The 18,532-nt window shown below is 37.1% G+C and overlaps 1 protein-coding gene across 1 annotated transcript; it reads right to left on the bottom strand.

Annotated features, from left to right (window-relative positions):
* Positions 1-3,090: 3,090 nt before the first annotated feature.
* On the bottom strand, positions 3,091-7,729 carry LOC146331040 (fibronectin type III domain-containing protein 11-like). Its single transcript, XM_084743881.1, has 2 exons — positions 7,601-7,729; positions 3,091-4,046 (listed from the first exon to the last, which is right to left on the bottom strand). Exons 1-2 carry the CDS (start codon positions 7,727-7,729, stop codon positions 3,279-3,281), a joined length of 897 nt encoding a protein of 298 aa, XP_084600007.1. The 3' UTR covers positions 3,091-3,278.
* Positions 7,730-18,532: the final 10,803 nt, after the last annotated feature.

The following is an 18,532-nucleotide window of genomic DNA, read 5'->3' on the forward strand; positions in this document are numbered from 1 at the left end:
TATAAACCCCTAAATCCACCAATGTTATTCTGACTTTCATTGTAACTATGATAAATTATCAGAAGAACACTGAATAAACAATTTTGTCTACATGTCAATGTCATGACAATTGTATTGCATAATCTTCATCTGCAGAGAAAGAGCTTGATTACTGTCATGGAATAATAGATTTGGATTTGTCTAAGCATTTAAGGACATCTCATCCATGTTGGACGTGTCATTAACACAATGAGCCACAATAGCACAGTTTTATTGTCATTCACTTGTTAAGCACGAGAAACAAAAAAGAATGTAAATGAGAACATCAATCAATTAATCAATCATCTATATTAAAACACAGTCCAGATGATCTGATCACAGTGATCACACAGGTTTAACCAGCTGAGACCACATTGTCTCTGAGGATGGAGAGGTACCCTAATTTCTTCCCTCTTTCTGTTGATAAGGTCTTTTGTACAATAGATTCCTGCAGAATTAACTAATCATTCTTTGGCGGTTCATCACTACAAGTGAACCCTTTTACAGTTACATGACCTGTGTTGACATCGAAATGTATCACAAACTTTAAGCAAATTTCAAGTAAATTGGGAAAAAGAAATGTGAGTAAATGCTTGTTTCCATACACTACCATTATGTGATTATTAGGAGCTGGTTCATTGAGATAAGCAGTAGTAGGTGGCACCAATGCTCCAGTCAGAAAACTATTATAAAGTGTTACAGGGATGGTGTAATTTTGTAGGTGTCATAGTCTGCCTTTTCCTTCATTCCTCAGCTGTTTCCCCCCTCCCTTTTGTTTCTTGTGGTTCCTTGTTTGTCTCTCTGTCTGTGTGTCTGGGCGTGGCTCATCAGTTCTGCTGCCAATCAACTCCTGCTGCCAATCTGCCTGCTCACCTGAAAACCATCCACCAATCAGCTCCAGCAGTACAAATACCCCGGCTCTGCAGATCACTAATCATGGCCTACTTGTTGCTCATTGCTTTTTTCCCTTGTGGATTTTTGCTTAAAACTTGTCCTTTTCTGCCTCAGATCCACATTAACTGGTTACCCGTTTGCCTGCCTGTCCTGTGTGCCACCTGTTTCCAGCCTCACTCTGCCTGCCCGCCCTGTTTCTCCTGAGAGCCCAGCATCAACTCAAGATGTCCATTCTTGTTTATTTGAAAATAAAGCCACTTAAAACTGAACGGCTGTCTGAATCTCGCTTTTGGGTCCGGTTCTCTCGATTTCACACAACAGTTGGTTGAGCTTAGTATTGCTCTGGTTCAACCCACAAAAATCCAGTGGGATTTTGCACTAAAATAAGATAATAATAATGATGTTACATCACCATAATGATGTTTAAATATCCACGACAATCTCCGCCACTTGCTGGCAACCTACCTTTTTAAGACACGTAAAAGCTTCAAAATTCATGAATGAGGTATTTACTGACATATTTTATGAGAACATGATGTGAAAATCTTTTAAGTATCTCTTAACCACTTATTTCAAGCATCTAACCAAGAAAAACACTTAGAGACAAAGGAACCTGAAATGCTAATATGCTAACTCATTCCTTCAGTAATACAGTCACAAATTAATTCAGAAGGTTTCCTTCAAATTTGTCTGGACCTGGACATATTAGAGATCCATGGAAGAGATGAGCAGAAACAGCTGATCAGTCAAGTGAGTTAAATGTTCACTACAACAACTTGGTCAGACAAAGTGTTTCCATCTCTTATTAAGAACACATTTTCAACCACCTCAAGTGAGCGTGAGAAACTTTTCCTTGCAAAATTGAGTTTCTAATGTGAAAACATACAGTTACTTCTCTCTGAGATTCTTTGTAAACAAACCACAAAAAGCAAAATATGAAACAGGAAGTGATAATCAAGAACAAAATCATCAAAGGAATCAAAACTTAAAGGAGCAATATGGAGGTATTTCACATGCCAAAATGAGTTCAGCAGTTGGAGCCAGAGACAGTACATTAAATATGTTGAAATTCTATTTAACATACAATCTATGGTTGAAGCAAGTTGTTTTCCCCCTCACCGCCTCCTTCCCAGACACAGCAGAGACAGGCAGGCTGCAGGAACTCTGCAGGAGCTCTGCAGGAGTGCAGAGCACCTGCAACATTGTAAATTGACAATAACAAGCGACAAGTCCTCCACTGCAAGCTGATCAGGTGTTTTTAACTGTCATTTGTCTATCAATGCAAAGTTAAGCCTGTTCTCCTGAAAACAAAAGCCCACTGCTCTGAAATAACACACTCTGGATGATGAGTTAAGTGACTGCCTGTCAAACTCCATTAACATTTTGCTCAATTTAACAGTTATAAAAATCTGCACCTTCTGTAAGATTATTAATGATTTCTTACAACTCATAAACAGACAGTTGCACATTTGGTGAAAAATTTGCATTAATTTGAAATCTGATTAATGTGAAACAGACATCCAAAACAGTTATTCTGGTCTGGAATGGAATTTTCAAAGGGTAATCCACGGCTGTAGCATTCATGTCAAATGCAGTGAGTATTTCAACCTAAAATGTTTCCTTGAACTCTGATGACACATTGTGGTAATTTTACAGTTTATTACACTAAGTATATTACAGAATTTTCCTTTAAATGCCAAAGGTGTAAATCCAAAAATATTTTGTAACCACCCAGGTTATGTTCCCTGTAGCCCATATCTTCTAGGGGTGTAAACCACAAGTTTCATCATGGCACGATATAATATAGATTATTTGGACAACAATACAATATTTGCTGATATCACAAAGTCTGCCATGATACGATTTCAATTTAATTCAGTTCAGGGGTCAGCGATCAATATCAGACGATATCATATGTCCATTTATTTACATTTATGTCATCTCACAAAAAGAAAATGAATTATAATTTGACAATTTTATGACTGAACTCTTCCAGACATTTGTGACACAGACACACCATGGGAATTTCAAAATAAAGGCGTGTATTAAAGATTACTATATTGATCGATATTTTGACTTTGCATCTGTCATATTGGATAGCTGAATATTGAACCACTGCTATTTACTCATCTTCATTTGGTTCAAATTTCTACCTTTGAAGTCCAGCTATGTTGTGTGTGTGTTTTTCATTTTTTAACTTCATATTCCCTCAGGAGCCTTTTTTTTTTTTTTTTTTGATCAACCAATTTATTATGCACTAAACACAGTTTTCAGTTAAAAGTTTTATTTGAAATAAAGATTTTTGGATATATTTCTCTTCACAGGGTGTGAAGTCGCTTCTCTCTCTTCAAAAGGTCATTTTGCTCTCACTTGTAAATAACCAAGGTCTTCAGGATCATGGTGTCACTCCACAGTCCATAGACCAAATTGGCAGCGTCTAGTCTTTTGACAGAGAACTCATAGTACCTGTCAGGTGTCAGGTTGTTGACCAGCATGTGGTATGACTGGCATGTGCATTTGAACTGGTCACTTTCAGCAGTGTTTGGGTGAAGGTTCCTCACACTGACCTCAAACTGCTGGTTCGGCTCCTGCGACTGCTGGCCTGCAATTTCCCAACTGAGATAAACAGCATTGGGTGTCACATACGACTTGGACCTGTCAAGTATAACCGGCGGCCTTATGAACAGTGACGCCCTCAGCGGTGGAATGGTAAACCTCCCTGTGTTGGGGACAAGATGGATCTGCAGGTCCAGTGGGTCAAAACTGTTAGTCATTCTTCTCTCAAAGTCATTTATATACTGGTGGGTTTGCTGGAGCTTCTGCTGTGTAGAAGCTCCAATGTCAGCATCCAACTGACCCTGGTCATACTTAACGATGAAGACCCCCAGCTCCTGGCAGCCCCACATGATCTCCTGGTAGAGCATTTCCAGAAGAGTGAGGAGGAACTTCACATGGGTGTTAGCTTGGGCCATTAAGCGCTGCAGCTTCTGCACGTCAATGAGAGACCACAACTGGTGGTCAGATATGCGAACATTGTGCTGCCGCTGCTCGGCTGCTGTTGGTGGCAAATCCTCGCGCTGGACTTCCAAGTAGTATGAACTCCTCTGCATGAGCTGCAGCTTCTGGTGCATCACCTTGGAAAGAAATTACAGGAACTCATCAGTCTACTGGTGCTGTTATGTGCTCAACCTCTCATACTGTATCACATCCCTCAGACAGCACATTTATACTTCAGTTAAGGTTTTAAAAGATATGCTGGGATGTTGCAGGATGATGTCAGAGTCTTTGAACTAATCCAAAGTATGCAGTGATGCCACTTTGCACGTCCTCTTAGTTAGACTGAGTGGTAAAATATCCTGCAACATGACCTGTAACTTCACTATTTTTACAGAGGAGGACAGAGGACTGACAGAGCTGAACATTATGATGTCACAGTGATGTTGACCTTTGACCTTGTGGATATATAAAATATTAACATCTCATCATTCTATCTTGTTAGATATTTGTGTGCAATTTTGTCATAATTAGCATGTGAATTCTTGAGTTATGGCCAAAAATGTGTTCAGTGAGGTCACTGTGACCTTTGACTGCTTAAATCTAATCAGTGCACCCTTGAGTCCAAGTGGACGTTTTGAAGTTTGAAGAAATTCACCCCTAGCGTTGCTGAGATCTTGCCTTCATGAGAACGGGACAGACATGAGGTCACATTGATCTCTGGCCACCAAAATTTAATCACTTCATCCTGGAATCGAAATGAAGATTTATGCAAAGTTTGAAGAAATTTCCTCAAGGTGTTGATATAGTGCATTCACAAGAATAGGATGAACACAAAACAGAATGCCTGAGGCCACTAAAACATAAAGGTATAAGAGTCATTTAAAAAAAAAAAAAAAAAAAGCTTTTAAAGCTTTTTGTCATGCATGTGCACAAAAATATTTGGCTGATCGGTTCAGTGGTACTCGAGATTAGTTCCAGACAAAATACAGGTCCACTGATAACGCACGCACTCATTCACACACACGCAGAAGTGATCGCATGCTCCCCTCTCTGCTATGCCTGATGGGGATAACAACTGCTTAGCTGCTTCAGGGCTGTTGGACTTGTGTTTCCTGACCTTTATATGGACCTGATGTGGATGCCAGGGAAAATACACAAAGCCTGAAGGAATACAAAAGCCTGGATGTTTGGTTTTAATGTTACTTCAAGGTGGGATTTGTTGGTGAAATGAAATTGAGGAGGACACCAAAGGTTATTCTGGCTGTATGTGGACAGGCCTGTACAGATATTTAGATTTTTGTTACATTATTGGACAACAGCCTTTTACCCTGGAACATGAGCACATAATGGCTGAGGTATACTTGAAACTTAGCAGCAGCAACTGAGCAACTTAACACCAAATTACATGTTTTTTTTGTTTTGTTTTGTTTTGTTTTGTTTTTTTTGGGGGGGGGGTACTTTTGCCTTTATTTTTGATAGTAACAGCTGAAGATATGACAGGAAAGAGGGTAGAGTCAGAGAGGGGACGACATGCAGCAAATACGTATGCTGCAGGTGGGAGTCAAGCCGATGGCCGCTGCAGAGGACCAATGGCTTCAGTTCATGAGGCATACACTTTACCAACTGGGCTATAGGGGAACCCCTTTATTTGCATACTTATGAAAATCAGTCATCTAGTGTTTTTTAAAGTATTATACTTTGTTACATTTGAAGTCACCCAGATACAGAGTTAAAGCAATAGTCTGAAGTCATGATAGTAGCTGTGTGAGAATGGGATGTTGCCTCAGATAGGTGTGGAAAGTACACATGTTCTCATTCTGCGAATAATACGTGTGCTTAGACTTTCAAAATAAAGCTTTGTGAGAAATGTTTCACTTAACAGTCATAGTTTGGTTAGGTCTGAACAACAACTAAACCACGCGGTTAGGTTTATGAAAACATCATGGTTTTGAATTGCATAACAGCTTCCTTAAAACAATCAACACTGTTTGTCTCACACTAGTGTTGTTGGACTGACATTAAATCCAATTGTAGCCTAAAGATTTTCTTTAATTTAACAGTAACATCATATATCACCAGATTTTTAATTGTGCATTGTTTTCTTTTGTGTTTGTGTTTAACCTGCTTTCAATTTTGTGCAAGTTAGCTTAATTAATAAATTATTTAAATAGTAATCATGAAAATAAAAGTATTTTTCATAATGGAGTGAGGACAATGAGTTTAGGAGTCTCACAATCTGAGGATGGATGTACAATTCCCTTTTAAGGACTTATATTTTGATGCTGTCACTCTGTTGTGCTGTGATTAGTATGACTATTTAGCTTTGACATACAAATTTTAAACACAGGAAAAAAATGGACATGCATGTGCACATTATTGTGCACACATGTGTGCAAGCTGCATGCCACCCTTGCATAAGTCAGTGTCCTACTTGGGCCACCCCTGTCAAAAAAGTCTGGAAACTCTGATGCTTGTACATTTAAAATTTCTGTGTAGAATTTAGTGGCATCTAACAATGAGCTATGCAATTGCAAGCACCTCATCTCACCTTCTTCTTCCAGGCGTTTAGGAAAATCTACAGTGGCTGCAAAACTTACGCACAACACAAAAGACCATATCTAGAGCCAGTGTTTGGTTACACGTCAGGGGGGCCTCTGTGGATGAGGACCTGCTCCTTCTGTTGATATGAAGGACTCATTATAAGACAATGAAAACACAATGATTCTTATTTTCAGGTGATTATACACCAATGAACACATTCTTATGAATATTATATTCCATTTCAGCCATATTCTATGAGGTTAGCAATAAGGAGTGTCCGTTTGCCTGTGGCAAGTAAACTGCCACGTCGAGCTAGTAAATCTAGCAACTCACTTGTCTGAATGGGCAAGTGGTAAAAAAAAGAATTAAAGGCAGTGTAGGCAGTCGTGGGCAGAAAGAAGAGGGAGTGTCGTATCATTTTTGATTTGAAAGAACGTTTGTTGCTTTACATTTATGGCATACTGTGCCCTTGTTTTAATCAATTTATTTAAATACAGATTAAAGCAATATTTTAGTACTCTTTCCATCTCCGCTAATTAATTCAACAAAGTTGTTGATCATGTCTAAAGGCAAAAGTGTTTTTCACTGTTACTATCTGTTCCACTTTTTTCCTTAAAAACATTCATAATGTTACACTCATTCATACGCAGTAATAGTTATTTACAGCTTGAGTTGTATAGTAGTAACCTATAAACTGCTGTTCAGACTGTAATCTGTTATATCTGATGAGTTTTGCATCTGATTTTTTTGATCAAACTAGATGTATACATCTTCACACCAACTCAGGCCGTTCTGGTTTTTAAACACAGTGCTAATTTTGGTCTGAACACCTCAACAAGTGTACAGTACAGTGTCACTTCCACCAACATGATCAACATTTCCGTTGTGGCTTGTGCAGCTGAATGTCCCCATTGTGCATTGTTTTTCAGACAACTAGTCTCTGACAATTGAGTGCAAATGGCACTGTACAACTATCACACATTGCTTCATATTAAAAACTGCACACCCTGTCAATTTCTCTATGCTTAATAAAGATCCAAAATATAACTGATAATAATTCCATGTATTAATAAATTAATACCAGTTCACCACTTCATTACAGTAATTTGAGTATTTGTAATGAGGTACTTTCAGCCCTGGGTATACTAACCATGATGGAGTGGTCGCTGAGTGTGGTGTCGCACAGCTGGAGGATTTGGTTGCGGAGGTCCAGGAGGTCCACATGAGTCTGGACCTCCTCCACACCACACTCTGAACTGGCCCATATGACTTCATCCATGCTCACTGTAACACACATTCACAGCTGTGAGGCAAACTCATGCACAGTTACAAACAACATGGGATTTATATACACGCAATCTTTATATTTGTTTATTCTTTTTATTTATTTTGACATTACATGATGTCATCTTATTATCCATTTTATTTCATCTCTGCATTCATGTCCCTTTATTTCTTGTTTTCCTGTGCTTCTCTTTGACTGTTCTGTCTTATGTTTTCTATGTTTTGGTGTCTTTTATTTGTGTCTTTATGATGTTATATTATGTCATTGGTATTCTGCTCTGTTTTTGAAGGTGCTATATAAATAAAGTTATTATATAGAAAATTGAAACAATGTTGTGTCTATTTTTTGCCTTTCACTGAAATCTGAAAATGTATCCTGAGGATATGTTCTAAACGAACTATGAAAGATAAACAACAGATGGACTAGGGCTTGCAGTGTGTTTTACTTTGGGGTGATCTATTTATATGAAGTGTATACTCCACAAACAGCCTACGCCCACTGTGGAATTGTGGAAGTATTCAAATTTGGCACTAAAATTTAAAGACCCTGGTTGTTTGCTCACGTTTGCCTTTTTTACAAATGAAAGAAAAAAAAAATACAGCGGAATGGTTGTGTTCCAAAAGACAGTTTATGTTTCACAAGCAACCAGCATGGATTACTGCCTTTATATGCCCCAGACATTATTAAAATTATTTCAGAAATGTCTCACACATCGTTTCCAGTAATATGTCATAAATGACAGAAAATGAAACTGAAACTGAGGAAAATGACCACACCAGGATGGCACTTCTATTACAGGCTGAAATGGAAAAACAACTTTTTATTACCGATTGACAGGAAGGAAAGTATGATTCATCTTCTTTTTATGGATATGAAAGGGATAGTTTCGATTCTTTGAATGAGGCACTTCTTCATAGTTAATGTTTTACCTACAATAGATTAGTGTATAGTCTAAAATATCAAATCTTATGATTACATGAATTCCTAAATTGAATAACTTAGCTATAAAATAATAAACTACACAGTATTGTATAATAGTTGGCAGATACTATCATTAGTATTTCACTTATAAAACAGTAATTAAGCCTACCTGTTGTCCTTTCTTTTGCCGAGACTTCCTGTTGTAGGCTGTAGTTTACTGGCACTTCCTGTTTATGGGTGAATTGTTCATTTGAATGGTTACAGTTTAGTTTCCATGGTTACAGAATGTCAGAAATTCTGCCAGTCAGTCAGTCAGCCTGACCCTGCTGAGGCACTGGTAAACTTTCTGTTTTCTGACAAATATATTAAATAATATTTCTATAAGGTGTGTCTCAATCAGAACATGTCAACTCTGTAGTCCTTCTAAGTCAAAGCTAAATAAGAATTATGGATTAAAATGTGTATTTTGATTAGCATTCAGAGACCACTGAGACACTTTAAAGAAACTCACTATGACAATGCTGTGATATGACAAAATACATTTTGTCAACTCCATCAGATGGTAAATCTGATGAAGTTGACATCTACATTTAATAAGAAAAATGTCATCACAATGAGTTTGACCTTTTATAATATGCTTTCCAGCGTAATTTAAGAGTATAAATTGAAACGACCTCAAAATGTGGTTTTGTCCTATAATTTCAAAAATGAGTGATTGGCATAGATCTGCAGTATGGAGATAAAACTTGGTGGCCAAAGGGAGGTGAAGATAACCACCATATTCACAGTATTCCAGGTTTTGATAACAGAACTATTACAAGAAGCTAAAAGGGTGAGTTCAGATAGAAGTGGTGATAGAAAGACCCTGATGGGAAACCACTATTTACAAAACAACATATACAGTACTAACTGATACGAGCTTTTCAGTAGAAAGCAGACCACAACAGCTAATGGATATAACAGATGCTTCCTAATGGAGGAAATTACAGGCCAGCGTCCAATTAGAGTTCTGTAAATGACCTGAGCCCAGTGGGGCAAACAGCACTTTGGGCTGTGAGTCTGAACCTATTTATAGGTCCTACAGTACAAATCAAATGAGATTGGGAGGTCTGTGCGGGGGTGTATTGTGTGTGTTGAGGTCATGTTGCGGCTGTTGACTGAGAGATTGTTTCACTTTTGTAATTACATTCATGATGTTTATACTCTTCATTGTGTGTTGTCCTTGATTGACCACTGAATCAACCTGTAGGTGTGTCGCTACAGGCTGCAGCCTTGTGTTGATGCTGGCTTTTCAAGTTGAATGAATGAATGAATGAATGAATGAATGAATATTTTATTTTTGTGTCTGGTCATTTTCATGACCCACCTTCATGGAATTATTCCGACATATTAACTACAAACAAAACATTCCAGCATGTTCACTCATTGCCGCACGATAAATCAGCATCACACAAACATAAACATAAATAAAATCCAAATTAATTTATAATCTCATTCAAATATTGCTCCAGTAGTTATATCACAGTACAAACACACGAGCACAGCCCCATAAACACTAAACAGCCACTATATATTTGATCCAGTACATAAACCAATAATCCATAGTACATATAAAAATAAATTACTTTATCTATCACATGTTCCCACACTTAAATTCTCCATTCTCCATTCTCCAGACCTATCAAATCAAAATCAGGAGCATTATCAGATATATTGTATTTTGCTGCCACTGGGAAATGTAGTCTTCACGGCGACCATGGTAACTAATGAACCAATGGGTGAGTTTTCTTTACAATTCAACTTCAAATTGTCTGGTGAAATAATAAAAATGTCCCACAGTCTGGCAGCAATACTGTCACTTCCGGCACTGCTGTCTTGGCCGCAGCTGCTCTGTCGCTCTTTTATTGAATCATAAAATAATAAATTCTACTGTTAACGTAGGATCCCCGGCCTTGGAACTTCCACTTACGCTCTCAGCTTACTTATAATTCAATATTCAATACTTTATTGCCATATCAGTTTGGTTGACTGGAATTTGTCTTGGTGAGCTCATGTAAACAAAGACAGAAAAATAGTCACTCACTCATAAAGCACCAATACATCAAAATATAAAACATATATGCAATCCTTCATAATCGTTAAAGCATAAAACAATGGGTATAAAAAATAAAATTAAAATCTGATCACCTGTAGGGAAATCAGCAGCAACATAAAATAAACCACTAAATTCAGTTCTTCAAGTGACACAAATTATTCAACCTGCCAGCAACATTAAAGGTACAGGGTATCAGATTTATGGGGCTTTAATGCCAGAATATGGCAGCAATTAATATAGCATTCAAAAGTATGTTTTCATCAGAGGTAGAAAGTAACTAAGTACAAGTACTTAGTTACTGTACTTAACCAGATTTTTTAGGCACCCATTCTTTACTTGAGTACTTATTTTTATAAGAATTTTTTACTTTTATTTTCTACATTTAAACACAAATATCTGTACTTTCTACTCTTTTTTTTTCCAAAACACACTTGTTAAACTTTAGATCTAATTACACTGTGTAGTCTATACTGTACAGACTTACTACTTTAGATCTGATTAATTTACTGATTAATTTAAGATATATGGTGCATTCCAAAAGAGACTAATATGCAGATTATTTAAAGATTATTATGGAATATTGATTATATACAGCCTACTATTATATAATATTTATATTTTGTTGTCACTGATAATTATGACTGGTAATGTGAGTTACAACTATAGTTAGAGACATATGTATATAAATATATAAAATATAAATATTAAAATATTAAATTCATTATTTAATTAAATTAAACATTATTATATATTAGTAAAGATATTTTAAATATATTACAGTAAGATTTTTGATTAGTTACATTAATAATTTATAATAAATATAAAATATTAAAATATAATGATACTAAACACAGTGAACTTCTAGGGGGTTGGAATACAGACATACACAGCTTTGTGGTCTTTAATTGAGTTTCCCTGTTCTACTACACAAAAACACAATAAAGTTATTCTCAAGACTGTAATGAACAGCACATTCTAATAAGGATCACAACACAAAAATAAAACCAGTATTAACACATGATTTCAAAGCTTTTAATCGATATAAACACATGCCTATACATAAACACATACTCATATACACAGCCAACATTTAAATGTTGACTTATAGCATTTGATGCTGTAAAATGTGTGTTTACAGTGTAAACAAACTTTACCTCGTCCCACAGCTCCAAAGGATGGAAAGAAACTCTGATGTTGATTTGTCTCCACCCAGTGGTTCAGTCATGTATTAGAGACAAACTGAGGAAGTTCTCTGTTTTCTCTTGGTGTCTCATATTGTCTACATGAGTGCTTCTACACTTTCAACTAATTCAGTATAACAAGAGTCCGACTTGAATCACAAAATGGACAGTTCAGCCCAAAATAAAAAACAGATATTTTTCCTCTTACCTGTAGCACTACCTATCCCTCTGGACAAGTTTGGTGCCAGTTGTACAGTTTGTGCTTTGCTGTTGTTGATTGAAGATGACTTAATGCAGACAACAAGCATGCTGAAAACAAGTCAGTATTTAAAAGGATAGTACTCACCTTCATGGTGACTGAGGGTTTAGTTTTTTATTCCACAAAACACTGCTGGAGTTTGACAGGAGAACAGAGTTGAAGAATCTCCCAAATAATGGAAGTAAATGGTGACCAGTTTTCAAACTAAAAAAAGAAACTTAAAAAGTCTCCATACTGCTCGTCTGGTGTAATCCAAGTCTCCTAAAGCCCCAACATGCCGAGTTGACTTGAAAGACATCATTTACACCATGTTTGTAATCTTAATCTTCACTGTAGATTTTTAGTTTGGAGCCACATTCACGTGAGCATGTACACTGTTTCAACTGCCCTGGTGTAACAGTGTGCACACAGAAGTGAACGTCATGTCAGGGCTTTAGGAGACTTGGATTACACTTGATGAGCAGTATGGAGGCATTTTCTGTTTGTTTGTTTGTTTGTTTGTTTGTTTGTTTTTTGTTTGTTTGTTTGTTTGTTTCTGTTTGAAAACTGAGCCTAACCATTGTTTGCGAGATTCTGCAACACTGTTTTCCTGTGAAACTCCAGCAGAGTTTTGTGGGCTGAAACCTTAGATCATTATGAGGGTGAATAGGTACTAAGTGAATTTTCATTTTTGGGTGAACTATTCCTTTAAGAATAGGCTACCAGCTGGAAAAGGTGGGATGTTGGCTGGAGTGAGGAGGAAGAGTCCATGTGAAGCCTGGGGTATCCTGAAGATGGAAAGCTGGCTGTCCAAAGCTCATCTTTGCACGATGATATGACGAGCAGGTAATCCTGGAGACAGGAAAGGAACTTTCACTCTGTGGTTGAATCTATAGAAAGAAAGTAGTTCCTACAAGAAACTGTTCACAAAAGTGGGTTATCTTGAGTAACTAGGTCATGAATTCTGGAAAGAGACACTGGTCTGAACTACTTTCTATGCTACTAGAAAGAAAGTAGATAATACTCATGATTTTTGGAAAGAGATCTTTGGTGCTTTGAGCACCACAAGCCGAGTGTCATCTAGTTCCACTATACTGGAGAGAAGACAGACAACTCTACAGCTGATATCTCCAAAACTCTGCAACTCACACCAAAAAAAATCTAGATGGATAAATAGCACTACAGGTAAGAGGAAAAAAAGTATTTTTGATTTTAAGGTGAACTGTCCCTTTAACATTAAGTGAACTTCCATTTCCCCTCAAAGCTGACCTCAATTGCTTCTCCAAAATATGTAAAATATGTAATTTTTGGGGTCACTTTATAAGTGACCAAGCTTTTGCAGTCAGAACTCCTTGGCTCTGGAACTCCCTGTCTTTTATTTTTATTGGATTTTTTTTCTAAAGTCTTTATTAGTGCTAGCACACGGTTTTATTTCAAACATGTCTTGTCAGTTTCATTGCTGTTGTTGTTTTAATAATTTTGTATTATTTTAATTTTCTTTGCCTCATTTCAGTCCTGAAATGTTTTAATCCTAGTTCAACCATAGCAAGATGAGACGTGAAAACAAGACTTTCCAGTGGTATTAAGTTTCTCTATAAAGGCCTACAGGCAGATTTAGACACACACTACAGGACTGAGTGCTTGTTTTGTGAAAAGGTCACACAGTAAATTCTACACTTTGTTTGAATGTACATGTGAGACCACTGAATACACTCATGGGACCCCTTGGGAGTTAGTTCTAATTTACTCTACATGGAGTTAGCATTTTATCACCTAAAGTTAATTTTACTGTGAACTCTTTCATAGTGTTAACACCTAAGTTAACATTTCAGTTAATAATTCAAAAACACTGAAATGTTTTCAGGTGAAAATTACTACAAAAACATCATACTGATTAGTACAAAGGTCTTAGTTCAATTTCAAAATCTACACAGTATCTCCAAAACTCCATGCAGGATGGATACTTACTTGTGCATCAAGTTACATTTACATAATGTAGTTTTTTCACTAACACTGTAAATATGTGACACTATATTCACATTTAAAACAAGCTGCATGAGGGCAGCTTGGCAGTTGAGAAGTTGTGCAGTCAAATGGGAATAAAAAATAAGTAAATAAAAAAGAGAAAATTAAATCTGGATATTTCAACAGAACTGTAAACATATTGCGAATATTATATGTACTGCATAAACTGTTCAAAGCAAAGCGTAGCATGGTTTATTACGCTGACAGAAAATCCCTCACAGTGTAACACTCCGTGTGAGAAATCAAATGGCACTCTTACCTGAAAACCAAATGAGGATGGTTGCAGCAACAAAACTGTAAAGATGAATCAACAACAGGAGTAGTGTGGAATCATCAGTAAATGAACACTGACATATTACACCAACAAAGAGTGTTGTCCCTGAACACAAGCTGCAGTCTAAATGAGAGAAGAAAAGTCTCACTTTTTCATTTTTTATCCAACTCCAAAAGCTGTGTAGAAGTACATTTGGCTAACATGGAGGTTTGTTTGCAACTTCTTTGACTGTCTGACTGCTCATAGTTGTTTCCGCATCTGACAACTTTTTTGGAGCATTGCTGCATTCCTAGATAATGATCAAAAAGAACAATTATCCTGTCTCAATTCAGCCGTGTGATTGGCTGGATGTCTCATCATATGTCAAGTGTTCCATTATTTTCCTCCCAGCTGTGATTAATCTACATTATTACATGGCTTTGCAAAATACTTGAATCTGATTGGTCAGTTACAGCATTCTAAGGTCTGTTATTTCTGTATAGCAGACTGTTGCTATGTATACTAGGCAGTTGTTATGAAGAACAGACCGTTGGTATGGACACAGTTCTGATCATAGAATCTAGAGGAACAATAAAATTGTGGAACAAGTAGGAAAATGTATCAGGTCACTATTGTGAAATAGAGCCATATTAAAATTAAAATTAATATGAACCCTTCTGCTGCATGTTAGGGTCCTGCATCATTCTGTCAGGATTTATTTCATAATAATGACCTGCTCACTGCGCATTATCACGTCCATGACAGCCATTATCTGTACAATGCTGAGTGTTTTCATACACACAGATAAAGCGCTGAATGTCTTCCTCGTGTCAGAAGTTCCACGCTTTAGAGAACAGTGTTGAAAGAGATGACAGCGTTAAGCCTGGCAGGTTTATACATGAATAGATGATTCCATCCAGATTAAACTGTACTTCAGGTCCTGTATTCATTCATTGACAGGATAAATAATCCTCAGTTTAACAGTGTTTTCTGACTGCATTTCTTTGGAATAATGTGCACAGAAAGCATCACGACTCTCAGTTGATCACAGAAATAGTTCTGTCACATTTAAGTTTAAAGGAACAGTTTATCCCAAAATCAGAAATACACATTTTTACTATTTATCCATCTAAATTTTTTGGAGATATCTTCTGTAGAGATGTCTGCCTTCTCTTCAGCATGTCTGAAAAACTTAACAGCAACAGTTTCATATAGGAGCTTTTTCTTTCCACCAAACACCACGCTAACTCAGCCGAGGAGGACGCCATTAATGTGTACATCCCATGCTGTCATGAGCATTAGCCTCTCAGCCATGAGTAGATGCACACTTCTTTCTGTGATATGTTTGGTGGGTGTGCTTTGGTAGAACAAAAGTAGTTCCTATATGAAACTGCTCAAAACGACATATGTGTTTTGGGGGGATTGCAGCACCACAAGTCCCATTATATTGGAGAGAAGGCAGACATCTCTACACCCAATGTCTCCAAAACTCTGCAACTCACGCCAAAACTATCTAGATGGATAAATAACACTACAAGTGAGAGAAAAAATGCACACAATGCATTTTTGATTTTAAGGTGAACTGTCTCTTTAACATTAAGTGAACTTCCATTTCCCCTCCAAGTCGACCTCACTCACTTCTACACATCTGTCCACCAAAGACAGACCACCAGTGTCTTCACCTGGCTCTCACACTGGCTGTTTAATAAGAAGTATGTAAACATAAGTTACTAATGGAGCCTAAAATAGCCTCCAGTCTGCTGATACAATAACAAGAGTCCACTGGGCGAGACGCTGTCCATGACCTGCCTCTGTCTCACCACAGGTCACCTCAGATGAGATATTTCTAATGCTTGGTTTTTCACACACTCAGCAAAGATGCAGGAACAGACAGACTGTATTTACGCTGGTGTGAGACTCAAACTCATTTAATCTCAGCTTGCCACAGCATGTTGTTATGAACTTAAGCTCACTGGATCATACAAACTCTTCGTGCTAGACATGTGACAAGGCTTTCTTTCATACCCTGTAGCTGATGACAGCCTTTGACCCCGATGGTGGTTAGAGACACACTACTGAGTGTCTTCTTCTTAAAGGGATAGTTCCCCCAAAAATTAAAATACTGTCATTATCAACTCACCCTCACATTGATTGAAGTTCAGATGGTTGCACAGGCTTGTGAACATGCTAAGGATAATGATTCAGGCTAACAACATGGTGTGAATAACATCTTTCAAGTCAACTTGCCATGTTGGGGTGATTTGGATTACACCAGGCATTTTATGTTTTTTTCCCTTTTTCTTTTTTTTTCATTTTTGGATGAACTATCCCTTTTAAAAGTTTTCTTATGTAAGTTTACTTAGTTTGTTTATTCTATTGTGCTTTCTCAAATGATGTCTTGGGGACATTTATTGAGTGTGATACTTTGTGAACTGAGGGCCATGTGCAATACCAGTGATGTGTAAATTTATTGTGTATGAGATTTTGGATTGATGTGTGTACATGTACTTCTGCACACTGATCACATGACTGATCAGGTGACTGTTCTCATGTGCATTTGAGATGGTGTTGTGCAGTGTCACTCTGCTCTGATGAAGAGCAGTGTCGCTTGAAACATCATCACTTTGGTGCATTAAATATCTCGAAATTAGAGCCCTGCAGTGTGTGAATATAGTGTGTGTGTTGGATGTGCAAGCATACGCCTGTTTTTTAAATTCTTTTACACCCCTCACTTTGGCTGTACACATTGTAAAAAAAAGTTTGCTGCCGTAAAATTTCAAGCTGACTGAATTTGAAAAGACAAGTTAATTTAAATCAAACAAACTTTATGAGTCAAATAAACTTGATATTAATTCAGTTCCACATAAGAAAACATGTGCAATAAGTGCAAGATATTAAGTTGAACCCAACTAAATCTATGTAAGGCGTAATACACAGTTCTCAAATTCAACACCCTTCTGCTTTGCGTTGAGGTCCTGCATCACTCTGTTGTGGTTTGTTTCATTCATTATTTATTAAGTTTACTCAATTTTTTAAATACATTTTTTTGTTTCTAAAACTAGAAATCTAAAGAAGAAAAGTAAATTATCTCAACAAAAGATTAGTAGTTGTTTTTTCAAAACCAAAGAGTTACAGTTGGACTCAAAGCTTAAAAATCTATTGTAGTAAGTTACCTTGAAATTTGTCTCAACTTTTTCATTTTTACAGTGTATGACTCACTGATACAACAGCATTTTACAAGTTGGGAATGAGAGTGGGCTGGTACTACTGTAGAGATATGGCTTAAGACACACAACATAGAAATCCCCCTAAATCTCACACACTGCACCTTTAATCAACAGACAGAAAGAGGTTGAAGTTTATGACATGCTGGACTCAGCATGCCAGAATAACTGTTCATGTCCAAACAAGCAGAACATCCACAGGTCTATTCTTCTTTATCAGATTCCTAAAAATAACTGTATATCTGACATTGTCAAGATAAATATTAAATATATCATTTTGTCAATACATTCCATGCTTCAGTTTAATTGTTTTATTAATTGTTGGCACTCGTTTCAGCTCCTAAAAGTGTTTTTTGTTTTTGTTTTTTCATCTGATTGTATGATATGTATGATGTTGTGGAAAATCTGAAAATAAATACGGGCACAATCACCAAAACTGTCTTTGTGATGTTTTAAAAGGATCAGTACACAGTCACACTGGAAGTGTGAAGGAAACTGATAATGAGTCAAAGAATGTACATCTGTGTCAGGGTACGGAGACGGAGGAGGCTGGGTCAGGATGAACCTGAAGTGCTTATCAGGGGAGTCAGGATGTGACTGTGTTTTATCAGAAGTTGTTCTTCCAAACGGAGAACAGCTGTGTGTTCAAGGACGAGTAAGGAGATATTGCCTGACAAAACATGAGAAGCAATTATGAGGAACAAAAGACAAAGTTCACATATAATGTGTGTACGTTCAGAAAGCCCAAGCTCAAGGCTTTAATGTGGGTGAGTGGATTCCTTGTTGCTGGATCCTTATGAAACTCCTCCACCTGCTGACAGAAAGCAAGAATTACAGCAGAGGAGCAGTTGGATCTCAAA

The sequence above is a fragment of the Lutjanus erythropterus genome, chromosome 2 (assembly GCF_056507025.1).
Source record: "Lutjanus erythropterus isolate fLutEry1 chromosome 2, fLutEry1.hap2, whole genome shotgun sequence".
NCBI lineage: Eukaryota > Metazoa > Chordata > Actinopteri > Lutjaniformes > Lutjanidae > Lutjanus > Lutjanus erythropterus.

What these genes read in the sequence shown, in the direction of transcription:
- LOC146331040 (XM_084743881.1), bottom strand. Translation starts at nt 7,729, where the DNA reads ATGGATGAAGTCATATGGGCCAGTTCAGAGTGTGGTGTGGAGGAGGTC. An exon ending in TCAGCGACCACTCCATCATG is followed by an intron (nt 4,047 to 7,600) that starts GTTAGTATACCC and finishes TTTCTTTCCAAG; the next exon opens with GTGATGCACCAGAAGCTGCA.